The sequence below is a fragment of the Aythya ferina genome (assembly GCF_964211825.1).
Source record: "Aythya ferina genome assembly, chromosome: 20".
Lineage (NCBI taxonomy): Eukaryota > Metazoa > Chordata > Aves > Anseriformes > Anatidae > Aythya > Aythya ferina.
In genome coordinates, this window is record NC_140318.1 from 1,991,058 (window position 1) to 2,015,989 (window position 24,932).

At 57.2% G+C, this 24,932-nt stretch overlaps 2 protein-coding genes across 7 annotated transcripts; one reads left to right on the top strand and one right to left on the bottom strand.

The window, feature by feature from the left end:
- Nucleotides 1–26: 26 nt before the first annotated feature.
- On the top strand, nucleotides 27–4,045 carry PDCL (phosducin like). 5 transcript variants are annotated; one of them, XM_084493775.1, is made up of 6 exons: nucleotides 27–85; nucleotides 288–414; nucleotides 593–636; nucleotides 1,120–1,294; nucleotides 2,426–2,607; nucleotides 3,210–4,045. In XM_084493775.1, exons 4-6 carry the CDS (start codon nucleotides 1,126–1,128, stop codon nucleotides 3,759–3,761), a joined length of 903 nt encoding a protein of 300 aa, XP_084349901.1. In that variant the 5' UTR covers nucleotides 27–85; nucleotides 288–414; nucleotides 593–636; nucleotides 1,120–1,125; the 3' UTR covers nucleotides 3,762–4,045. The 5 variants fall into 5 exon arrangements, with proteins under 5 accessions (XP_084349901.1, XP_084349903.1, XP_084349905.1 ...); XM_084493777.1 differs by having other exon boundaries at nucleotides 42–85; nucleotides 288–403; XM_084493779.1 differs by lacking the exon at nucleotides 288–414 and having other exon boundaries at nucleotides 43–85.
- A 2,053-nt stretch (nucleotides 4,046–6,098) lies between these two features.
- Nucleotides 6,099–19,359, bottom strand: PTGS1 (prostaglandin-endoperoxide synthase 1). 2 transcript variants are annotated; one of them, XM_084493774.1, is made up of 11 exons: nucleotides 19,227–19,359; nucleotides 15,089–15,205; nucleotides 14,841–14,981; nucleotides 14,076–14,219; nucleotides 13,710–13,891; nucleotides 13,537–13,620; nucleotides 13,147–13,393; nucleotides 12,294–12,580; nucleotides 11,455–11,602; nucleotides 10,961–11,343; nucleotides 6,099–10,884 (listed from the first exon to the last, which is right to left on the bottom strand). In XM_084493774.1, the coding sequence occupies exons 1-10, from the start codon at nucleotides 19,336–19,338 to the stop codon at nucleotides 10,979–10,981; spliced, it is 1,827 nt and encodes a 608-aa protein (XP_084349900.1). In that variant the 5' UTR covers nucleotides 19,339–19,359; the 3' UTR covers nucleotides 6,099–10,884; nucleotides 10,961–10,978. The 2 variants fall into 2 exon arrangements, with proteins under 2 accessions (XP_084349900.1, XP_084349899.1); XM_084493773.1 differs by having other exon boundaries at nucleotides 19,221–19,352.
- Nucleotides 19,360–24,932: the final 5,573 nt, after the last annotated feature.

Consider the following 24,932-nt stretch of genomic DNA (forward strand, 5'->3'; position numbering starts at 1 on the left):
TGGGCCGGGGGAGGGGGGTGCGGCCTCCCCTGCTCCGCCTTCTTCCCGGCCTTCCCCGCGCGTACCGGAGCGGCCTCGGCTGGCGGTGAGGGGGCGGCGGGGCCGGGGCTGGGGCCGGGACCGGGTGGGGACGGGAGGGGGGCAGCGGCCGCCTCCCGGTAATCCGGGCGGTAATCCCGGTAATCCCGGCGGTGAGCCCGCAGCAGGCACGGAGCAGCGCTGCGGAGGGGGGCAGGAGGCTGTGGAGGTGGCGGCCGTTGCCTCAGCGGCCCCGTCCCTGCCAACAGGAGCCGGCACCGCTGGGACCATGGCAGCCGCGGAGACCTCGCCGGTGGTGCCCTGATCCGCAGCGCAAATCCCAGGTCGGAGCCGTCAGCACCGAGCGTCTGCCTGGTTTGTCCCCGTATTTAACACGTATGTGCTTCCTGTTCCAATAACGCCTCTATTTTTAACAGAAAAAGTGGTTGTGTTTTCTCTAAACGTGTTTCCTTCCGTGCATTTCCTTGTTTAAATGCATGGACTGCCTGCAGAAGTTTTCATGGGTTTGTCTTCAACAGCTTGAATTAATACAACCTGAAATCTCTTCCTCCAGGTTTTGTTGGAAGCTTGTTTCTGAGAGACTGGAAAGGAATAAAGGTCAGAACGTTTGAATTTGATTAATTACGTTGAGCGTTTCTTAGCTTAGAGGAATCATTGTTAAAATAATTCAAATAATATTGGAAATTAAAATATAAAATAATTGGGAAATCAACCTAATGGAGCTATCTGATTGGGGCTTTCAAGACTCCCAAGTCATGGTTAGAAAATTCATTCTCCGTGGGTTAAAATATTTAGATACATACTAAAGTACACTGTAGTGCAGAAATGGGTTCTATAACAGCTTTTTTTAGTAGTGAGCCTCAAAGCTTTGTTCATAAAGGTTTTTAACTTAAATACATATGATATTGTGACCAAGAATTAACCCGTGACTGACTGCTCTGTAGATAGTGGGCCATTACCTTCTTACGTGGCTAAAAAAAAACATGAAAAAGTAGAGTACTATTGTTACACGTTTCGAGGGGTTTCTTGTGCTGCATGTTTGAGTAAGAGAAATGTCTGTTTTGTTAATTTATTTTTTAGAACATAATGACTGCTTTGGACGATAAACTACTTGGTGAGAAGCTCCAGTATTATTACAGCAGTAGTGAGGGTGAGGATGAAGACAGTGAGAAAGAAGATAAAGAAGGGGAGAGCTCCATTCCTGAAACTGTTGGGGAAATAGAGCTCAGCAGTGATGGAAGTGCAGTCAACACAGGTATTGTTATATCAAGCTAACTGTTTTGTAATACTTTGCTTACTGGAAGTTTTGTGTGTTTTTTTGGTAATGAAAGTCCTATTTTTATGTATACTCGAGTCAGAGATTGATCATTTCCTGGCTATAGTCTAACCTTAGTTAATAGCTGGTTCTTTATTTTAGCGTTTGCCTTACGCTTTGAGAGGCTTTGGCTTTATATCTAGGGCAGTTAGTCTCTGCAGACTAAAGAGATTTATGCAATTTGGCTGATAATCCATAAATTTCTTTCCTGTAAGCCGCCAGTTGTTAACCACTAGCAGTCCTGATGTGACAGATGTAGGTGCTGAACAAGTATGCGAGGAACAGAAAGTGGCCAGGCTCTCCTAAAGCAGCATTCTGTACGGGCACTGTCAGAGGCACAGTACTGGTCTTTGCAGACAATTGGTGGGATCCAGAGGGTATTTTTTACATTCTTGTGAAATACTGGCCCTCTGTATTTCACAGTGTGTTTTTTAAGAACCATAAAAAAACTTCCTTGCGTGTGTTCCCATGCATCACCTGAGAAGGAAGAATGGAAGCATTATGGTACTAAACTGGCATATTTAGAGAGGACCTGAAAAAGTACTTCTTTCCACAGGGCCCCAGTAGCATGGTAGCACATTGCAAGGTGAGGTCTGTGAGAACTAACGCTATTGTATGTCACAGAATGTACTTCTGTACAGGAATATTGACAAACTTGATTATAGTTTCCCATCGCATTCTTTTTGTTCTTATGAAAAGTCACACAGTAGTGGAATTCTTGAGGGCTGGTGATTCTATTTCAAGAGCCCAGATATTAATCTTTGAAATAACCTTTGGGACAATTATGAGAGTAGCCTAGTTAGATAAGCTTTAGTCTTCCCAGATGTACCAAAAAAAAAGAAAAAAAGATAACCCAGCACTCAGATACGCACGCAAGGACATGTAAATGGCAAGCTACTTTTATTTCATTTAATTACAGCATTTTGCACAGTGTATAAAAAGTTTATGACAGGCCCACTATTTTACTGCTGCCTTGTATAGTATGACTGTACTTTTAAACGAGAGATGTAATTGTATTGCACATTACGAAATGATGTTTGTAATTTTGTAGTAAATGCCATTTAATTTCAGGTCCGAAAGGAGTCATTAATGACTGGCGGAGATTTAAACAACTGGAGACAGAACAGAGACAGGAGCAGCGCAGAGAAATGGAGCGACTCATAAAGAAGTTATCTATGACTTGTAGATCTCACTTAGATGAAGAGTCTGAGAAACAGAAGCAGAAAGAGATGCAGGAAAAAATCAATGGAAAGGTAACATGGCCCGAAGGAATTAAAATGCCATTTAAATGTTTGACATTTTTTGTTTCATCGTTTGTGTATGTGAAGCAGATAGGAATCATTATCTGGTCAGCAGGTCTGTTTAGCGGAGGAGGTGAACAGACAAAATACATAAAACTCTGTTCGTTTCAGTTCTGCAGACAAGACAGTGAATTTGTTTTGGCGAAAGTTGTTTACTGAAAAACTAAATGAAAAAGCTGATGAGAGAAGGAAGCTGTTTGACAGCATAGACTGAGGTCAGACACCTTACCCAAAGCGGTGCTCATAGCTTAGTGAAAGCACAGAGCTGCCATTAACCTGAATTAAAGTGGGAGCAGCCACTTGTGTTATTAGTGCAGCCTGTGGAAACAGGAATACCCAAGGCTGAAATCACTGTTCCCACTGGACATAGTTCCTAATTAGATCAAAATGGAGTGTAATACAGAGGGTGCTTGAGCCTTCGTGGGTTGTACTTTGGTATTATTAAAGATGAGCGACCCACATTAATCCTCTTGATTTAAATCAATTATGTAAGTGACCCACATAGTGATGTAGACCTTTTCTTTTTGTCATATATATTTCTGTGTATTTTTTAGATGACATTACAAGAATATAACATGATTCACAACGATGAAGATGATGAGGAATTCTTACAGCGATACAGGAAGCAGCGCATGGAGGAGATGAGACAGCAGTTGTACAGTGGGCAGCAATTTAAAAAGGTTTTTGAGATTACCAGTGGAGAAGCATTTTTGGACACGGTTGATAAAGAGCATAAAAGCACACTGATCATGATCCATATTTACGAAGATGATATCCCTGGCAGTGAATCCCTGAATGGCTGTATGATCTGCCTGGCTGCTGAGTATCCAACCGTTAAATTTTGCAGAGTAAAGAGTTCGCTCATTGGTGCCAGCACCCGCTTTACTAATAATGCTCTGCCGGCTTTGCTGATCTATAAGGCGGGTGAGCTCATTGGCAACTTTGTGCGAATCACTGACCAGCTTGGAGAAGATTTTTTTGCTGTAGACCTGGAGGCTTTTTTGCAGGAGTGTGGTCTGCTTCCAGAAAAAGACCTAGTGCTCCTGACTTCTATACATAACCCATCTGCGTGTTACAGTGAAGACAGTGATCTGGAAATAGACTGAACCACTTACACCGACGGGCCAGTAGGTGTAGTTGTACAGCGGGATGTTGTTGTGCTAGGGGCTGGTTTCTTCCTTTCTTAGCGTGGGTATATTATTCTTCCCCTCCATGCACTTCAACTTTTGCTCGTTAAAATTTTGTTTAAAATAATACAAGGAATTCCTAACATTTTCTTAAATTAATTCAGTAAAGTGCACACTAAAACTGTCTTGCTTTTATGCAGTTCAAATGTATTATACTAAACCTGAATTTCTAACACAATTCAGTAAATTTAGGAAATTGTGTATTCTGTTGTCATCTCTCACTTAAATTTTGTAAACATTTTGTTCTTGGATCAGTTGTTTATAGTCAGTCTCCTTACAGATTTGCTTAAACAATGCGAATACCAATTGGATCAGAAAGTGGGCACCTAGTTACTAAGACAAACGTGTTTTGAAGTGCTCAAATCTTTTATTAACCTGCAGTTGAACTGCTGCCAGCGAATTAACAATGCTAGGTCCCATCTTCCATTTGTAGTCCCCTTCTTGGAAGTACCATTGTTCTAACAATTGGTGTCATATTTTTGTTCTTTTCTCACTTGCAAATAACAACAGCTCCTGACTTGATACTGAAAATTACTTTTCAGCTGGAGAGGGTTCTTTAACCTTAACCCGAGACTTAAATGAGAAAATCTTCCTTCTGTTACAGCTCTTAATGTATTCTTGGGTTTTAAAATACCTACCATTAGTTCATAGTAGTTACTTCTGCAGAAAATAAGCTCTGCCTCTTAAGAGAAAGAGACCTTTTATGAAGAGCTCCAAAGGACATGCTGAATAGCATCAAGGAGAACTTTGTTGGCAAAATGCAGAATTAGAATTTGAATAGCCTCAGAATTTCGTACATCTCTAAAATTGTTAAATCACTGCTGATGGTCATTTCTGTCTGTCTTCAGATTATCTGCTTAAGCTGGGTCTTCAGTTGCATTTTGAATATTAATAACCCCTGGACCTGACAGATGACTGGAAGGCTCTGTGGGAAATCATCCTTGAGCCGATAGACCAGGTCCCTAGGCAGGCGTTCAGTAGCACAGCTGATTCCCTTGTCTGAAGCACAGGGACTCGTTCTTGCACAGAGGGCTTGGCTTGATCAAAACCATGGCCACTGTCCTGTTCTTCCTCTGATGGCAGCTCTTCAGGAGCTATCACAGCTCTTTCAGCTGCCCAGTGACATTGATCTTAAAGTTCTCCTCTCCCCCAGAACACAGGGTGGCTCCTACTGCTGGGCACGGTGAAAGCCGTGCAGCACTGGCTGAGCCCGTTTGTCTTTTCATGATCATTATTGCTCCTGCACACAAGAGCTGTATATTGCGCTTCGTCATTACCATTTGTTAGTGGTTACGTTTTTATTAAAGTGTTTGTTTTGTTTATGCTCTACTAACTTTGTATATCAGAGGTAATATGGGGAAGTAATTTTCAGGGTTTCTAGTACGTTACAGTTCATCCTGACTCCAGCAAGTCTAGCGCTAGGTAGCCGTGAGATAACCTGAGTAGCATTAGAAACCATTAGCAATTTACAGTGAGCGCAAGCATGAAAACCTCCAGCGATGCAGAGCAACGCAAAGGTTTTCCTGGCCAGGTTATGGCTGAGTGACTCAAACAATGTACCTGGTACAAATGAGCATGTTGAATGCGTGCACTCTGTACGTAGTTGTTACTGAATTACGTGTCTTCTGCATACTTAATTGGATGTTACAACACTTCTGCTTTCTCATGCATTCCTTATGTTGCTCGTTATTTTTTAATTGTGAGGAAAGTAGACTATAGTTACCTGAATGTACGACCCAGTGTAATGCCATGTTTAATGATTAAATTTAATTATGGTTTTTTTTTTTTAATTTTCGTTGTTGTTGTTTAGCTTTTTTGCAAGTTGAAGGCACTTCGGAACACCAGGAAGAAATGCAAATGTCTGTGTAAGCTCTTGGTTCACAGTAAGACTAGATCTTAATAGAGAAGAATAAGTGTTGGCAATTGTATCTATTTGAACTATATTACTAAAAGTGCGATAAGCAGGAAGATAAGTAGTTTGTAATTAAAAATTACTGAATTGGCACAAATTGTAGCTGTTTTAAGGGAACTGGCAGAAACCCAAATTTTAAAATGTGATAAGGGATTCTTTTCTTTTTAGAATTGCGGAAAAAAACAAACACATGAAAGTTACGTGAAATTAAATCATTGAGCGTGGGTATCAGCACATTTAAGAAAAAAAGTCAAAGCAGCTGTAATTTATATTTAGGAGGAGGTTCAGTTAAGTCTGTAGCACAGACAGGGTGCATATTAGCATCATAATAAAATGATTTGGAGGGGTGAGAGCTGACTGCTTGAAGTGCTTTGAAGTTTTATTTGTACAAAGTGTTTTTTGTTTGTTTTTGTTTTTTAATCCCTACGTCAGTAAAGCTGTAATAGGATCAAAACCTCTCCTGCTGCTCTGTGTCAGATGGCCTGCAGCAAGGGGACTCAGTTATTAATCTTCAGTGCTCAGCTACATGACAGATGTTTCATGGTGCCAATAGCAAAAGGAAAAAAAAAAAAGGCGTGTGGGAAAGAAGTCTGAATTCAATTAATCACTAATCTTGGAGAATACAATAAGCATAAGGGAGAGAGGGATAGAGAGAAGATGTGTTAGGATGCTGCTTCTCATTGTCAACACAGACAACACAAATCTGAGCAGTCAGAGGTTGGCTGCTGGAGCTGCTGAGAAGCGTTGTGGGCAGGGCTGGGTAGTGATGCCGGTGCTTTTTAAGATATGTTAGCTATTTGTTTGTCCCCTGTCTGTTCAATAGAACTCAAAACTACAACTCCTGTCTGTAAATGTTATAGCTGAAATGCTGAAGTCTATTTATTTATCTAATTTTAGGTAAGGCCCTGACCAGGCTAAAAACTGGAGTGTATTTGTGTATATATATGCATTAGAGGACTGAAAATAAAATGAAATTGTACCAACCCCTACATACAATAAAATAGTTCTGAAACATCCAGTTTGGCATTGGGAGCGTCAGGTTTTTGGTTTGGTGCAGGTGCCTCTCCTTGCCCCAAAGCTATTGCATCCTGCCACCATCAGAACTCCATTTATTTTGATGTGCTCTACTAAATGGTTTGGTTTTGAATAAAGGATGCTTTTTAATTTTGTCAGATATTTCATCTATCTTTTCTGGCACAGCAACTTCCCTAGCATAAAACATAGCTCCTGGCAGAAACGTGATGGCATTTTTGGTACCACAAATGGCTCTGGTGCAGGAGGTGGCAGAGAGAAGTTGGCTGCGATGTCTGAAGTGGGTTGTCTGAATTGGGTTATGCACTCAAATGTTTTGTCTCTAGCAATGCGCCTTATCTTGTCTGGGCCAAAAGTCCTCAGTGCTCTCAGGGACCAGCAGAAGCTGGGAAAGAGTTTGCCCAGCTCTCCCTGCTAGCTGAGAACTGCTGACCCTACGCCTCCTGGGGGCTTGGTGGATGATGCAGAGCCCGGGGCTACGAAGCTGGGCAGGTACCGGCCTGAGGGTGACGTCCCTTGAGCTCTAGCAGTTGTTCCCTGCCCCAGCTACTGCCACCAGCAATTCTGTTCCTTTCATTAGTGCGTCTGATGAAACTGGTCTGAGCTATAAATCTGAAAGTCGAGGGAGGCTGGAGTGTCAGTGCAAAGCGACCGGGGTTGGTTGCCTCTCTCGTGCCGTGGCAGAGCTTGTGCAGGCACTGCTCAGCTTTTAATGTTTTGGGATGCAGTTCTACCAGCATCAAATGAATGCAAGACTTCTTAAATCCATTATTTCAGTGGGGCAAGAGAGCTCAGAAGGAAAACAACTGGTGCTGGAAAACAAGGTTGGTACTTACTACCTTTAAATGTTTTGAGACATTTGCACTAGTCTGTGTATCTGAAATACGACAGCAAGGTAACGCATGGCGAGGATTTGGTGAGTAAGACTTCTACCGAGCTGTTACGTGCTCTGTCTGCAGTCTGTCCTTTCTGTGCCGTGTTTTCTGTCTGCTGCTTCTCAAGCCTAGGACAAACATGCAGATATGGCCAAGGTGATTTGGGCTTTTTCTGCCTGTTGGTGTAGCTCTGCTTAGTCCTGTGTGTACCCGTGGAGCCTGAAAAACCACAGCTCCCCTGACGGGCTGTCCGTTTGCTTGTCTGCATCTGTCTCTTCTGGTCATGCAGCCACGTTGCATTGCTTTTGGAGCTCTGGGGGTTTATTTGCAGGGACACCAAGAAGTGAATTAGTACTGTAAGGTTCCTTGATGTTTTATTGGAGCCAGATAATCAGGTTGTCACCCCAAGGACAAGACTAAAAAATCAAAGCTTGTGCTGATTACGCTTTTTGTCTTCAATATCATTGTTACGGATAAATATCTTAACATAGCTAAAAAGTGCTAGATGCTCGTGGATTTACATCTTCTTACTTAAAAGCATTCAAAGTATGCCTTTCTTGAAACATCCAAGCAGCCATTCCTGCTCTGGTGCCTGGTGAAGTGCCCCAGCCTGGCTGAAGAACTCATCAGATGAGGGTGAAAACGCTGCTGGATGCCCCCGATCCCGCCCAGGTGATGGCCGTGCACAGCTCACACCTTGAGGCCCCCTTTGCATGCAGCAGCGCTGCGGGCAGCTGATCTCCTCCTCCCGTCCACTCCGGTCATTGTGCTCGGTGAATCACTGCTCCAAAGGTCACACAAACACGGGCAGATGTTGGCGCTGCCGTTTCGCGCACCGCACGTACACAGCACAGCGGCAGCGGTCTCCTCTCCAGATCAGCCCGCGGGCAGGCGAGCTGCAGCTGTGCTCCCCGGAGGCGCTTGTTTAAAAAATGGTGCTTGTATGAAGGCGTCTTCTAGGCGGGCCAGGAGCAGGGAGCAGCAGAACGGAGTCCGTCGGAGCTGGGTGTCTGTCGGAGCTGGGTGTCCGGCAGCCCCCGGCTCCGTGCTGAACCCTGGATGCATTGGGCAGCCCCCCTGGGTGATGCTGGGCCGTTCCAGAGCCGCAAGCTGCCGCCGTTTGTACTCTGTCAGGTTTGGCAGGGCTGCCTCAGCAGGAGGCAGGATGTTCCTCCGTGGCGGCAGGGAGCACCTAGGCAGCTCTCCCCATGTGCCTGCCGGGCCGCAGCGCGCTTATCGGCTGGTAGCAAGGCCGTGCTGGCAGGCTGCGATAGCGACAAACAAAAGCAGGATGTTTGTGGTCTAACAGAAAAGAGCCGAGCTTGTGCTGCTAACCAGATGCTGAAGGATGCTCGGAGGCTGGAGCTCTGCACAGCCAGGGCAGTCGTGTGCGTGCCCTGGAGGTGACGCGGGAGCACAGCGCACAGCTTGCGGGGTGCGTTCCCCTATGGGGAGATGCCAGCAGCCAGCCTGGGTGCTGCTCACTCTGCTTTTCAGCAGTGTTGCCACCTGAGTGAGGGCTGGGACCCTCTGGCAGGCTGGCAGCCCCTGGAGCACGAAGCCACCACATGTTGGGCTGTGGTGGGCTGGGTGTGTTGGTGCCCAGGCACGTCCTGCACACCCGTGCCTTCCTCAGCAGCAGCGTGTGCAGTGCGGCAGAGCAGGGGTCTGCAGGGGACTAGGACCTCCAGATGGAGGGACGTGGTGGGACAGCTTCTCTGGGCGGTTTTTCTGGAAGTTTTCTCACCCAAGAGCACCAAGAGCAGGAGCACTGCCCACCTAGCAGACAGTATTGCCAGGTTTCACTGATGAATTCACTGTCTCAAGCCCCAGTGCAGGGGCAGAGCAGAAGCACAGCACCGGGGTCACTCCAGCCACTCAGCACAGCGGGGAGCTGCAGCCTCGCCTGCAGCTGGGGCTGTTTGTGCCCTCAGAGGTGGATTTCACATGATAGAAGTGCCCGGTGCTGGGCTTAAGCTCTGCGTCACCAGCAGCAGGTTTGTGGGGCGCTGGTGGCCGGTGGGAAGCAGCGGGGCCAAAACCTTCATGGAGGCTGTGGTACGGCCCCTGCTGAGGCACAGGGAGCCGGGAAGCTCCGCTTGTTTCTTCTCACACAGCTGGTTAATGACACGGGCACGGTGCTGGTGAGCACGGCTCACATCGACAGCCCGGCTGAGCACTCACCGTCCACCAGCGCCGCCGAGACGTCTGCTCTCCCAGTTCCTGCTGGCCCTGGGCACCCTGCCTTGGCCTGGCTCTGCCGAGGGAGAGCTTGAAAACTTGCTGGAGGAAATGAGAGTGGTTTTTAACAATGTTTATTCGAGAGGTCCATTTTCTGGGACCTGACTGGGACCAAGGCCAGCGACCCTGGCTTCCAGCGATCGCATCACGTTGCTGGCGATGGCTTACATCTGCGAGCTGTGGAGCGGGACAAGCAAGTTCAGTGTGCCTTGGGGGACGTCATTTACTCAGCTATTAGTGCAGGGCAGTGTAACGAGCATAGGGTGCAAGAGCCATTAACGGGTGATTGGCACAGAGGTGGCATCGTGTGTGACGGGGCCAGCGTGGTGCCAGGGGCACGGGGGCCTGGGAATCCCACTGAGACCCAGGGCTGGGCAGCTGGCACGGCCACAGCGCTGCACCCAGCATGCCTGGGATGCTTGTTTGTCCCAGCCCAGACAAATGAGGCTGCTGGGCTGGGCTTGGCCGAGCCAGAGCTGAGCAGGCTGCAGGAGAGCCAGGTGAGAGCGCAGCCCGAGCTGGGCCAGAAAGGAAGGAAGGACAGACGGACGTCTGCAGCGCATCATCCCCATCCCTCCCTTGTTGCCACGTGTGGAAGACAAGGCTGGGAGGGCTCCCTGTGTGCTGTGCCCCTCTCCATCTGAGCGGGGACGCCCCTGCAGAAGAGGGGCTGCTGGTGCTGGGAAGCAGCGGGAGCTGAGGCTGAGCAGGAGCAGAGGAGCCGGGAGCACCCCTGGGCGCTGGGGGTCCCCGGAGAGCCCTGAACGTGGCTTAGCACAAGGCAGGGGCTGGGAAGAGGAACAGTTCTGCTGAGCACGGGCGATGGCAGCTCTTCTTCCTGGGCTCTTGAGCTCTTCCCAGAGCGGGCACCAGCCTCTCCCTGCCGGTGTGGGGCTGGGCTGGAGCCTGCCCAGGGTGGACGATCGTCGGTCCTGCTCCTGCCGGGCACGGGGTGGGCAGAGGCCCCCAGCCCCACCGCTGCCTGCAGGGACAAAGAAGACACTCAGCACTGGGTGGGGGGCTTGTTCCCCTAAGCCCTGGACAAGGACAGACCCTACCTGTGCAGGGTGGAGGTGCTAGAGCTCCGTAGAGGGCCCACCACCCTGTCTGCTGCTGGCCGTGCCTCCTGCCGCGGCGTCCGGCACACGGAAGGCCACGTACGGGCACCTCTTCACGTTGAGGCACACCAGCTTTTCCAGGGATGCTGTCTTGACTATCTCAAAGCCAGTTGCTCCGCCAAAGGTACTGGGCTTCCAGTACTCTGGGGAGCAGATGGGGTTTCCGAGAAGCCCCTTCAGGGAAAAGGGAGCTCCGATCTCCACCATGCTTTCTCCGAACATGCCGTTGGGTTGGGGTTTCTCAAGCAGCAAGCCTGGGTAAAACTCCAGCGCGTCGATGTCTCCATAGAGCTCCTCCAGCTCTGCAGCCTTCTCCTCCTCTCCTGCACCAGGTGAACACCAGACGTGTCAGCAAGGGTCTGGCCTTGCCATGGGGCACGGGGACGTGGCAGGAGGGAGACCTGCGGGCCCTGCTGGCAGCACGGTGCTCATACCTGTTAGCTCCTGGAAGGACGTGTAGGGCTTCATGCCAAACCTCTTCCTGTACTCATTGAAGGGCTGCAGCCTCAGCTGCCGCGACTCCATGATGACCCCGACGGCCACTTTCAGGACGTTGGCGTTGATGGTTTGCCCCCCGCCGATCTGGAGGGCGAGAAGACAAGGAGGGGCACGCTCACATGAGACGGCCCCGGCCTCCACGGAGGCACAACCTGGCCTCCCTGCCTGCATCCTGGGCATGGTGCGGCCACAGCAGGATGAGGGGGAGCCAGGGGCAGCGCCAAAGACTGTTTTGGCACGGTTTGTGGTAGAGCCCATCTCCTGCAGGAGAAGCCCGGGATGGCAGCGTCCCACCGGCCGGGGAGGAGGGAAGGGATCACGGGGTCTGGGGGTCTGGGGTCGCAGAGGGAGCCTGCACACCCCAAGAGCAGCAGGGCTGTGTGTCAGCAGTGTCGCTTTGCCCAAGTCAGAAGCGTTGATGTAATCACTTGGAAGAAAACATCCATGTGATGGCAGCAAAGAACAGCGTGAGGCGAGCTGTTCCCGTGCCCAGGCTGCACCCAGCAGGGTGCCGCACGCTGCTGGCTTCGCCCTGATGCTTATTCCAGTGTCCCGGGATCAAGCAAATGGGGCTGCCAAGACCCAAACTCACCCCACTGCTCGTGGGCAGGACTCCCCAACGCACACACCACCTGCTGCCCTTGGGAACAGGCTGCGAATGCTGCACACAACCAGGACATTCGTTATGGGTGGGCTGTGGCTGTGCTCTGATGATGCCTTGGGCCCAGGGTCCCGCAGCCCCCCATGGGATGTGCTGCAGAGAGCAGGACCTTACCATCCCCGCGGTCTGCTTGGAAAAGGACTCCACCAGGGCCTCCACGCCATAGTCCAGGAGCATGGAGGTGTTGTAGAGAAACTGCTCGTAGCTGTACTCTTCCCCCTGGATGACGAAGGAGTCCGGCATCAGCCCGTGCCAGTGATAGAGCTGGTTGAACTCCACCGCGATGCGATTCCGGTACTGGAACTGCCTTCCGAACAGCAGCTCAGGGTCGAACTTGAGGCTGAGGAAGTACCCGCTGAGGTGCTGCACGTAGTCTTCAATGACAATCTTGATGGTCTCCCCTGGGCAGGAGGCGAGAGGAGGAGGCGTCAGCTGGCAGCAGGAGCAGCCACAGCCCCGGATCAGCCCCGGCTCCCCCAGGGCTCGGGGCAGCCCCTGTTACTCATGTGCTGAGCGAGGCTCCCCGCAGCAGCCTGTCCCTGCACCCCCGCACCCTCTGCCGCCCGGACCTGCCTGACATCGGGCTTGTTGTTGGCTGGGAGTTTCTGTCATTTATCTTTTTCGCCGGGAAAAGTCAGCTTGCCAAAAACAAAATGGTTTCTGAGAAAGCTGAGCTCGGCCTGGAGCTTAGAGGCAGTGTGGTGGCATCGTGGGTCTTTCGTAAGTCTACTGTAATTCCACACAGTCGCCTCCATCCAAAATCCAGACCATTAAAATGGAATAGTTCAGAATGATGGCTGAATTGCTCAAAAGTAAATTTTCTGATGGACTAAAGCCAACGATCCCCAGAAGGCTGCCAGAGGAACTCCTCCAGCGTTTACAGCCGGGCTGGCCCCCGCAGAGCCCGACAGCACCAGGTCACCGTGGGAGGTGGGACGCGGGGACCCGCGGTGCCGCCGGCTCTCACCGATGAGGATGAGCCGAGCCGTCTGGAAGAGCTGCTCGTCACTCCAGGTGGGGTGCTCCCGCTTCAGGATGTCGCAGACGCGGTTGTGCTCGCGCAGCCAGAGCGTGGCGTACATGCAGAGCCCCGGCAGGAGCCCGAACACCTCCTGACCCATCGCCAGCTGCTTCTCCTTGGGGACAGCAGGTGGGTACACCATGTGGACTGGCGCTTCGGTGACCGAGGGGGGGTACACCTCTCCATCCACCACCTCGGGGAGACAAGAACGGGGTGGTAGAAAGGGAAGAGGGGAGAAAACCACCCTGTCCTGGCAGCTACCAGGGGGATGTGGGCTTCAAACAACCTTGGAGCACGGAACTGAGACGCATTTTGGCACATGGCGCCACGTGGTACCTGGAATTTGAGCTTCCCGTCCCTGAAGAGCCGCAGCTGGTGCTGGCGCTGCAGGTTGTCCCCGTACAAGTGCCCCAGGTCCACCTGCGAGACAGCGCCGTGTGACGGGACCACCAGTGCCCACCCCCAGCCCCCCTCGCCCCACGCCGGCCGCCCTCGCATCGCGCCCTCACCCCGTGCCCCAGCGCCTTGGTGAAGCCTCGCCCCATCTTCCCGGACGTCTTGAAGAACTGGTGGGTGAAATGCTGGGCGAAGAAGGCAAACATCAGGTTGGTGCCCCGGGGATCGGCTTCGAACTTGTGCCGCAGCAGGAACCTCTCCGCCAGGAGCTGGGCGTCGGGGAGCTGCTGCTTCCCTGCGGAGGACGGGGGTGACGCTGGTGCCCCGGCGGGTGCCAGCGGTGCCGTGCGGGTTCAGCCCCGCAGCCAGGCACGGGCACTGGGATGTGGTGGTGCTGCAGCAGGGACGGACCCGGTGCTGCTCTGCAAACCCAGCCGTGTTCATCGCCTCGCGGTGCCGGTCCTGCACCGGGCACGTACCTTTGGTCCCCATGGGCGTTGGGCAGTCGTCCGGCACCGGCGGGAGGATGCGGGTGTAGTAGCTGACGTTGGCGTACGCCTCCCAGCTGATGTAGCCGTAGTTGGAGTTAAAGGTGGGGGGGCTGGGGATGAGGTTGGCACGAACTGGAAGGAGAGAGCAGTCAGTGCCGTGGGGCAGCACCCAGACCCCCAGGAACAAGGAGGTGGTGGGCAGAGCCCGGCCACGTCCTGCTGTGCTGTGCCCCCCCCACACCCGGCCTTTTAGGGGCTGCAGTTCCCTGCAGGAGCAGGGGGGTTGTGCTGCTGCACTAAGTGGATTCCTGCATGATGAATTAGATGACAAACACGCAGAAATGGGGAAACCAACAGCCGGAGCCTCGCGAATGTGTTCCTACAGCTCCAAGAGCTGGAACCTAAATATTTACGCAAAGTGATAAATGTAGGGACAGAATTAACATGGGCCAGCTCCATATTTCCACCAGCTGCTCCCTGTGTCTGCTGGAGAGCCCTCGGGAAGGGGAGTGCAGCGTGCCGAGAGCAGCTCATGTGTCTCAGCTGGCTCCCAGCCCGGTGCGTGCGGGGCTCAGCCCCCTGGGCCCCCCCTGCTAATGTCCCCTGCGGGCCGGCTCGCGGGGAGGTGGCCCCAAACTGGAGCCACCAGGAGATGCTCGGTGGCCCCGCTGTCCCCTGCCTGTGATGGTGCTGCTGGAGTCCTGCTCGGCCCCAGGACCCGTCCCAACCCCTCCCGGGAATCGCCCCCCGCACCTGTGAGCACGAGCCTCATCAGCGTGTCCCTGATGAAGGTGCTGTTGATGATGTCCCAAAACCACCTGAAGTGAGTGAGGACGAAGTGGTAGAAGGCGGGACTGGGCTTCAGCAGGTTGTGGAGGCGCGTCCAGAGCTCGGCTGGGGGGAGACAAACCCGGGCACACGGCTCAGCACTGGATGCTGCAGCGCTCACCCTGCTAATGCATCCCGTGTGGTGCTGGGGCTCCTCCAGGAGGGGAACTTACGTGAGGTGCAGTTAGTCCCAAAGTACCCCGTCCGCGTGCAGTCACACTCGTAGCCTTCCAGGCCGACCCGCACGCACACCCCTTGGTGCTGGCAGGGGTAATAGCAACACGGGTTCACTGCGGGGAGAGAGACAGAGAGGTCACCGGCCATCCACGGCGCCACCGCTGCCCCGAACGCAGCTGGGAAAGAAAGAAAGGCCGAAAGGTGCTGCCAGAGCATCCCGCATGGGGTCCCTGTGCCCTGAGAGCCCAGGAGCTGGCAAACCCCTGTAAACACAATGTCAGCTTTGTTAATAATGGCAATTGTCTGGGCTGGAGTTTGCTTTGGCACGCGGCTGCTTTGCCCCGGCCCCGTGTGCGGGTGGAAGGGGCTGACCACGGGGCTCCTTCCTCCCGGCTCCAGCCCTGGCCCTGCCGCTTCCTCCGCAGCCACCTCCTTGCCCGCGTGCCCCAGCTGCAGCCTCCAGATAAGGGGCTAAGGGGCTAAGGGCCCCGTCCTGCCCTGCCTGTGGCCACCGGGGTCCCATCAGCTGCCGGTGCCCCCCCGGTGTCACCGGGCAGCGCGTTGGGGCCGGTTCCTGCAGACGTGTGGGCGGCCTGGAGCCGCTGCCCCCCCGCCAGGACCTTCCCCGGCCGCCCTGCACGGCGTCGGCGTGGGAGGTCGGGGCTTGGAGAGACACAGCCCCAGCAGCGCTGGCACCCCGCTATCTGCTGCTTTCCCTGCCCCAAACGGGGGATCACAAAGCTGGAGAGGAGCAAAACCACATCTCGGTGGGATAAAACAGCCCCTGCGTGTACTGGAGGGATGGGGCACGGGGGTGGTGGGGACACGCGGGGACAGCCGCAGCACCCACCGGGCTCTGCCCCGGTGCCACCCCGCAGAAGGCTCCGGGAGCTGTGACCGGGGGGTGGCTGCAGCATCCTCGGCCCTGCGGGGCTCAGCCCAGTCGGCTCCAAGTCCTGCTGGAGGCCGGAGCCAGGCTCTAACGCCGGGGGAGGTGGGCAGGCACAACGCGCAGCACATTTTTCCATAGGAAATTGAAGCTAAAAACGAACATCTTTGAAAAATCAAGCTCATTTTGCAAAGTCTCCCAGTTTCCCAGGCAGCTCGGGGCCGGGACAGGGTGGGGGCTGCCTGGGGGCTGGCAGCTCTCACAACTGCTCTCAGCCCTGGGATCCCAAACCCCTCATGCTACAGGGGGGCAGCTCGCAGAGTTCAGCTCCCAGCCCTTCCTTCGGGCTCCCTTTCATCCCAGCTCTTTCCATCCCAGCCTCCGTTACGCATCCAGACGGGCGGCAGCAGGCAGGTCCTTATTTATCTCAGACAAATTAACTTCAGACCACCCGCCTGCAGCTTTTTGTAGCACGGAAACTTTTACCGTGCCGCAGCGCAGCCAGAGCATCCCCGGAACAGTTCCCGCGCCAGTAGCTCCGCGCTTGGCTCCACCACAAACATCTGCAGGAGCGGCCCCGCTCCCTGCCCCAGCCAGCTCGGGGGGGGGGGGGACACGGGGATGCTGCTGTGGGGCTGGGTGGCTGCTCCGTGCCAGGGCCCCGCAGGCAGCTGCCTCCTGCCGGGGTCACAGCGGTGTCAGCGCCGTGGGGGCCCCGAGGTGGGGCGGGAGCGGCATGTCCCAGCCACAAGGGCGCGAGGGGACGCGGCGTGTCCCAGCCCGCGACAGCCGCCCCCCGCGGCGCTCCCGGCCGCTCTCCACCCCGGGCAGGAATCCGGCCGGGACGGCTCCAGGTGTGGGGAAAGCTGCTCCCAGCCCCCGCGCTGGATCGCGGCCCCCTCCGTGACGGCTGAGCCGGTGAACACGTGCGATCAGCGCTGAGAAATGCCAGGTTTTGGGGGACGACATCCGCTCTGCGAACCGCAGCCAAAGCGACGTGGGGTGAATCATGTGCGGGCTGGAGCCGGGCTTGCCCGGTGGGACATTCCCGTCTTGCGCACGGCTGCGGGCTGCGAAGACAACAAACGGCTCACACGCTTGTTTTTCGGATCGGGGATGGTTTCCTAGGGTTTTCCGTGAGCTGCTCCCAGCCCACGCCACGGAGCCAGATTGTCATCTGCAACCACTTGTGGCCGCACCGCCAGCGACAGCAACCTGCCAGGGCCGCAGCTGCGCCGCACATGGGGCTGGCGGCTCCTCCTCCCGCACCTGCGGCCACGCACGGGGTCTGCTCCCAGCAGCGGGGCTGGGGGGGGACGTGGCCATGCCCCAGCAGCAGCCCCGTGCTGTGCCCGTGCTCCGCCGTCCCCTCCGTGCAGTGGAGCCAAAACCCCGACAGGGACAGGGGAGGGAACCCGACCGCAGGTGGCGGAAATGGGCACAAATCAAAATCGGCTCTGACGAAGGCACCCGCGGGGTCTGAGCCCGACCGACCTCCCCATGGTGGGACCCCGGGCACGGTGCTGGCATCCAGGGGCCTCCACGGTGTGGGACCTCCACGAGGAGCAGCTGGAGGGGCTGTGGGGTTATTTTGCTGGAAGGTTTGCTCTCGAACAGAAGCACAGCCCTGAGGGTAAGGCTGCAGACAAGCTCCCAAGGGCAATATCCATGGGGGCAAATGGAGAAATGCCACGGGACCAGGCTGGCTCAGCTCACAGCCTGGGAAAAACCTCAACGGGGAGCAAACATCGCTGCTCAGAGGCAAGGTGGAGCCTGCGAGGGGCTGAGAAGTGCTCAGAGCAGCAACCATCAAGCGGGCAGGAGGCTGCAGGCGAAGCCCAGCATCCTGTTATTCTGTCTTCTAGAGCAGATCTGAGCACAAGATTAAGGCCGTGGTCCTCCAGCTGCACACCTCCCGCAGCCCATCTGCTCTGCTGGCAGCCCCTCGGGGCACAGCACAGTTCCCCTAATTCCATCAGGTATCTCCCTTGCTAATTAGAGCTCGGAAGATAAGCATCCCTTTGCGTACATCCCAGCTACGGGTTCTTTCCCCACGTGGTGAGCTCTGCTTTGGCCCCGTCCTGCAGCCAGCAGCTTGGGGCTGCCCGTGGCTGCACCAGCCCGGCCTGTGCCCGTCCCAGCCACCATGGGTTGGGTGTCCCCAACCAGTCCTGGCCCCATCCCGTGGCACCCAGTGCGCTCAGCCCTGCCGCCGGGACCCGCAGCAGGGTGCCACAGCCCCGTGTCGGTCCGGGCGCTGTTCCTCCTCCTGCAGCACTCGCTCCCATGCCTCGAAGTGCCGTAACCCTCAGCTCATGTTCCCGTTTCGGACACACACGGTGCCGAAAGAGGGAAGTCTCCACCTTAGGGGCATTGTTTCTGGGCAGGAACAGCCGCCTCAACGCCGATAAGTCCCAGCAGGATGGCTGCGGGGAAGGGGTGCGGGGCAGGGGGAAGGAAGCCGTGCCCTGTTCCAGCAGCCCCCTCTGCCCCGCTCAGCCCCAGCCAGCTCCCTTTGGGTCGCTGCACCCACGTCCTGCCGCCCCCCCAGCCCCAGGCCATGGAGACGGGGGCAGCATCCATCACACCAAACGCAGCCTGAGCTAGTGGGGAGCTGCAAAACCCAAGAAGTTCCCTGAGCTGGACCCAGGGTGGGCTTTTCTCCGTGGAAGGGAGGAAAATCATCTCCTGGAAGCGGGACCGGAGGCAGGGTCCCCCTGGGGACCTGGAGGAAGCTGCTCCGGGGCAGCACGTGGAGGGAGGTGGCCCACGAGGCTGCAAGCAGAGGTGCCCCTCGATGCCCCGGGCTGCGGCCCCGGGGGGCTCCTCCGGCCCCTGCCCGTGGCCCCGGGGGTGGGCAGCAGATGGGGGGAGACCCCCGGGACCCTGCTCCTTCCCCCCCCGCGTCCCAATCCCACGGGGCCGGGCACCAGCAGGACGTGGGCACGATCCTGCCCCGGGACACACGCGTGGCCCCCTCGGACACAGCCAGCGCCGGGAGCACCGAGGGGATCCGGGGGGGCCCCGAGCTCTCCCCCCGTGCCCCTCCCGGGTGCAGCGCCCCCAGCCCCGCGCCCCCCACCCCGCAACATCCCCCAGGGTCCCCGGCCCCTGCAGGATCCCGGCGCTGCTCCCTCCCCAAACCAGATCCCCCCGGACCCCCCCGCATCCCCCGGACCCCCCCGCATCCCCGCCCGGTCCCTCCTCGGGCTCCCCCCCCCCCCCCCTCCGCCCCGTACCGGTGCCGGTGCCGGTGCCGGCGGCCGCGGCGCTCCCGGCGGCGCAGAGCAGCAGCGCGGGGCCGAGCAGAAGCCGCAGCCCGGCCGGGGGGGCCCGGGGCCGGCACCCACCGCCCATGGCGAGAGGCAGCTCCGCCGCGGGCCGCCGCTGCCCGGCCCGGCCCCGCCGCCCCCGCCCCCGCCGCGCCTCCGCCCGCCCCCGACGGGACGGGGCCGCCTCCGTGCCCCGGTCCCCGCGGCCCCGGCATCGCCGTGCCCACCCCCGGCTCTCCGCACCCCCTCCCCGGTCCCCTCGCCCCGAGCGTTTCCTCGCTGCAGCCCCCGCTGCGACAGCCCCAGGGAGCCTGGTGGCACCCCCAGCGTGGTGGCACCCGGAGCCTGGTGGCACCCTGAGCACGGTGGCACCCAGAGCACGGTGGCACCATGAGCCTGGCACCGTGTCTGGCTGCTCGCGCTCTCCCGTGCTGGCAGAGGGCCGTGGCAGAGCCCCAGGGCACGTCCTGGGGGGTTTTGCCGTCACCCCCCGCAGCGCAGCAGCAGCCCCGGGCACCCCGGGGGTGGCCGCGTTTTTCCGCCACCCGCGGTGGAAGCGGCTGCAGCGGGGCGCAGCAGGGCCGAGCCAGGAGCCTGCTGAACTGGAAAGTGGAAAGGTGCTGCTGCTGGAACAGCCGGCTCCAAATTGCTGCTGGGAAGGAGCACGCGGCTCCACGGCGGCTTCGTGCCGCAGTCGTCCCTCTCAGCGGTGACCTGCCCGTGTTGGGGGTGGCCGGGGATGGGTGGCGGAGGGGTTTGTGAGTGCCCCGTGGGCAAGTGCACCAGCCTGACCCCAATGTGAGCTGAGCGTGCCCTCAGTGGGCTCCAGCAGGGTGGAGGTGCTGGCTGCTCCTGGTGAATGAGTACTGGCAGCGAGGGACCAGCACCGAGGGACTGGTTTTGCTGTAACGGTGCTGCCAGCACCCCACTGGGCAGCACATGTGCCAAGCTCGTGCCACGTTTCTGCTCCCCAAAACGAAATGCAGCCACGCTGCACCAAACGAGTGCTGTGGGGCCCTCCTGGTGCGCCCAGCTTGGAGCCCTGGCAGCAAAGTGCTTCGGGCTGAGCCCTGCAGCTCAGCACCATGGATTTGGAGGCTGTTTCTGTGCGCTCCCATCCAGCAGCAGGCCACCGGCGTTTCCTGCCCCTCCGGCCCCCAATGGCCCCACAGCACCACAGCCCTGCGGGCTGGCTCAGGAAACCAAGCGGTTTACCCCATAGAGAAGCTCTTTTTCCCCATCCTGCCAGCTCTGGTGCTGTCCCCCTCGCACGTGCCCAGCACCCAGCCTCAGCACGCGTAGGACCTGGCCGAGCCCATGGCCCCACAGCCAGCCCCACGCTGCTTGGGACCGGCCGACGCCGACAGCCCCACGTGGCGGCAGGGGAGGTGGCTGGAGCCGGCTGCCCACAGTGTTCACATCTCCCGCTCCCTTCCCTTTCATCAGGATTCAATAATCATTTGCTTGCACAATACAGGAAGCAATTGCAACAGCCCCAGCCTCACTGTCTCGCCAGGACTTTTTATAACCTGCGCCACGCACAGGCCCGGGGCGAGGGACGCTGCTGCTCGTCCCATGGCACAAGTGGGAGGGGTGGGGGGGCAGCACGCAGCATCCCGGGCTTCTCATGGGCTTTGAGGGAAGAAACGAGGCAGGGGCAGTGCAGATGTTGGAGCTGGAGCTGGAGCTGGCCAGCAGGTGCACCGACATCGCTCCTCCATGGCCAGGGTGGTGGAAGGGGAAGCACCAGCGCGGTGGCAGCGGGACGGTGCTGCCCGGACACTGCTGGCACCCATGGTGTGTCACCCAGACAGGGGGTGGCCTTGGTGGGAAACCAGGGAAATTAAAAGATCTCTTTTGGCCTGCCAAGCCTTGTCTTTGAAGAGGGACCCCCCCCTGCCTCGCTGTGGGATGGGGGTGCCAAAGGGGGAGGCACAGGTGGGAGGGACCCTGGGACCCCCCAGCTGTGCCAGCCGCAGCACCGTGGCCCTAGTTTCACAGGTCACAGGGCTGGGAAATGGAGCATGCGAGTTCCTAAATTGTACAAACAGCCTGGGGTTTGCGCTGGGAAAATAACATCACCCCCCCACACACACCCCCGGCGACTTCAGAAAGGCCGCGGGAGCCTCCCTGGAGCCGGGCGGGCGGCGCAGATGTGGCCGCAGCTGGGCTGAGCTCGCAGCTGCAGCGGGGCCGTGGTGCTGAGCCCTGCCCTGCACCCTGTGGGGAGCAAGACGCCGTGGGTCCTGTGCCATGCCCTCTCCGTGCCCTCTCCGTGCCCTCTCCATCACAGTGCTGTGGCAAAAGGGCACGGCCCGTGTGGCACAGGATGCCTGGGGAGATTGGGGTCCAGCCAGAGGGTCTCAGCCCCACACGCTGCTCTCCTGAAAACCTCTGCGGAGCCCCAGGGGTCTCCCCTCTCCTCCTGCGCCCTCCCTGTGCTGTTTTCTCGCCGCTCTTCCACTTTTCTCAGCAGTGGCCAGGGGTCACAGCTTTGCTCCCGTTCCTCGCACGCCTTTCTTCCTCCTTCGGGAGGCATCTCCCAAGTTTTGCTTCCTTTTTCTTTAGCCCCCACGCAGGGGGGGCACAACTCTGGCCCCACTCTGTCTCCAGCTCCATCGGGTGCTTCCTGGCCATGTGTCCCCGGGGAGCTGCAGCAGCAGTGGGACACCCATCGAGCCCCTCCTGCGGAGCTGGGCCTGGGACCCCCCACCCAGAGTCACTGCGTGGTGTCCCCACCCCATGTGCGTGTCCCTGGGGCTGGGACCAGGGCCCCCAGTGCGGGCTGGCCACGTGTGGAGGCCCAGCGCTGCCGGCTGCGTCCTCCCGTAGGGAGGCAGCAAAACACCGTCTATGGCAGCGCGCAGCCGGCCGGGGAACGCGGGAAGGCTCAGAGCAAAGCTCATCCCCAGCCCGCTGGGTTCCACTTCTCCCCGGGGTCTGCAGCAGTGTTTTGTCCCCCTGTGCTGGGGGGTGGGATGGCAGGACCCCCAAACCTGCAGTGGGCTGGCACCACAGGACCCCTCCTGTCCCGGCTGCTTCGTGTCCCCAAACCAGCAGCAGTGGGGCAGCGCTGGGAGCCCCTCCTGGAAGGGTGACATCCAAGGGGGGCAGGCATCGAGACCACCAGCCCCTGCAGGTCCCCACTGTCCCTCAGCCCCCTGCTCGGGGTGGCTGTGCCTGGAGGGAGCGTGGCTCCCCCACCGCCCTGGGAGCATCCCCAGCCTGCCCTGGCTTCGTGCACCCCCCTGAGAGGCGCGCTGGGTGGGGATGTGGCTCAGGGGCAGACCAGGGCTGAGGCGTTGCGGGACAGAACTGGTCTGGTTCTGCCTCACCCCAGTGGAGGCTGAGGGGACTCGTGCCCAGCACCCCGTGACAGTGCTTGAGCTATCCTTAACTCCTTCACAGTGGCACGGGAAGAGCTGATGGCCACAGCCCACCCTGTGGCACTGCTCCCATCCACCCCACATGAGGCTCAGTGGGATGTGTAGGGCATGGGGCTGGGCAGCAGAGGGACAGCTGGGGCCACAACCCTTCCTTACATCCAGGCAGGGTCTGAGGTGCCCACACTGTGCCCAGCCCTCACCTCAATGCCCAGCCCAGCCCTTCGGGGCACGGTGGCGGAGGACCAAGCTCTTCCTCCATCACGGGGAGCTGATGGGCGCTGTTTGGGGGGCTACAAATCAGAGCTGAAAAGCCCAGGCTGGACAGGCTGTCTGGGAACTCGTAACCTGAGCCCCAGGAAAGAAGGACTCAGGAAAGCGCTTTCAGCAATCATATTCATCATCTTCAGCCCAGGCTCATTAGGCTCGCCGAGCCCAGCCCCGCCGCTGCCAACGCCTCCCGCACGCAGATAGAGCTGCCGGCCCAGACAAATAAATGCTTCCAGCTTCCCGGTGGATGCAGCAGGTCAGGGAGCATCTGATGCCAATTACCTGCGGTGTAGGGTTCCCCGGCCGCTCTCACCGGCCCCGCACAGCGAGGTTCTCCAGTCCATGTGCCCACCTCTCCCTGTGGCCTTCGGGGTCCTGGCCCCTGCCCAGCCCTTGTCCTTTGGGGACCAAGGGGGGAGTCTGGGGCTCCCATCTCTTGCAGGTGGAAGAGCAGCCCCGTGCCACTGGTGGTGGCTCCTCCGTGATGGGAATGGGGACCAGAGATGTTTCGGGGGACACCCCTTTGTGTGACCGTCCCCACCATGGCTGGAGCACATGTCCCTGCTAGGGCTCAACTCCCCCGTGTCATAACCACGGTAGGAGCAGCCATGGGGCCTTGACGAGTGCTGCTGTAAAATGGGTGCAGGCGGTCATGCTCACACGGTGGCTCTTTGGGGCACTGCACGTTTCCACCGCTCCGGGCTGCCGCCGGCCGGGATGTCCTTAATGGGCCCAAAGGTCGGCATCCCTGCACCCGGGGCCACGTGGCGGAGGGACCCCAGGCAGGAGCCCGGCACGGACGCGAGTCACTCAGCATCAACGCTGGGGGCCAGGAAATTGCAGCGGACACAAACCTAAATACACCGTGCGTCGCCCCCAGGTAATCAGGGGCTTGGCCAGATTCCGGCTGACAGCTTAAATGCTTTAATTCTTCGGACGCTGCGTTTCAAGGGGGTCCCGTGCGCCGAGAGCTTCTCCCAAACGGTTTTTGTGCTGGAGATTTGTCTGTAATTGGAGGCATGTTTCATTCCCCTGAAACTAGCCAGGTCCCCGCTGGAGGAGGGGGCTGCGGGAAGGCAGCAATTTCCCTTATGGAATTATTTACCTGATTAGAGAGTTTATTTTATCAAAATTGCTTCAGAATGGGGCCGCTCAGTGTGTCCAGTGTGGGGAGCTCCCTGGTGGGGCTGGCGGCCTGGAGACAGGTAATTTGTGTGGTTAATGGGACTAATCCACCAGGCAATTACACCAATAGATTTCACGGCTGCAAAGTGCTCTGTTCCCATTAATTAAAAATCTGTTAAGAAGATTAGCACGTAAAGGTATCAAAAGAAACCCAAGAGTTTCTTTCCCCACTGGCCCCCGAAGGCGAGTGTGGGAGTGCTGGATTGCTCGCATTAGCACAAAAATTATTCTTTTAAAGGTAAGGGCTCCACATCCAAAGTAACTGCTGACAGTTTTCCCTGACTTCCCCACCAAGAGGTCCTTTATGTTTAATTATAGTTTGTTTAAATTAGCCCTGATTGTTAGCATGGAGTGCTAGTTTAAATATATTCTGAAGGCATTGTTCGCCCTGCCGGGGTTGGGGGGGGCTGCCCCTGGCTGAGCCCTGTGCCTGGGGCAGGTGCCCCCGCACCCAGCGAGGGGATTGGGGACGGGGGTCCCGGGTGGGCACGGGGATGGGGGCTCCCAAACCGAGCATCCCCTGCCTGGGCCAGCCTTGATGCAGCAGCAGGAACCCTTCAGGGGCCCAGCCACCGAGCACTGGGCTTCAGTGGGCATCCCCCTCGCACGTGGTGTTCCCATGCCCCCTGGAGAGCCCCGTGCCCCCCAGAGTGTCCCATGCCCCCCAGAGGTGCCCATGCAGTGCAGCAGCACCCACTGCATCGCTCCATGGTGCCGGCCGCATTGCCTCAGCCCTTCGCTCCCAGAGCCACTCCTGGCCTTCGTCCACAGCCAGACAACAAGTGAAACAAAAGCGAATTCCCCGGCAGCTGAAGGTGCCATTTTTACGGCTTGGCTGAGC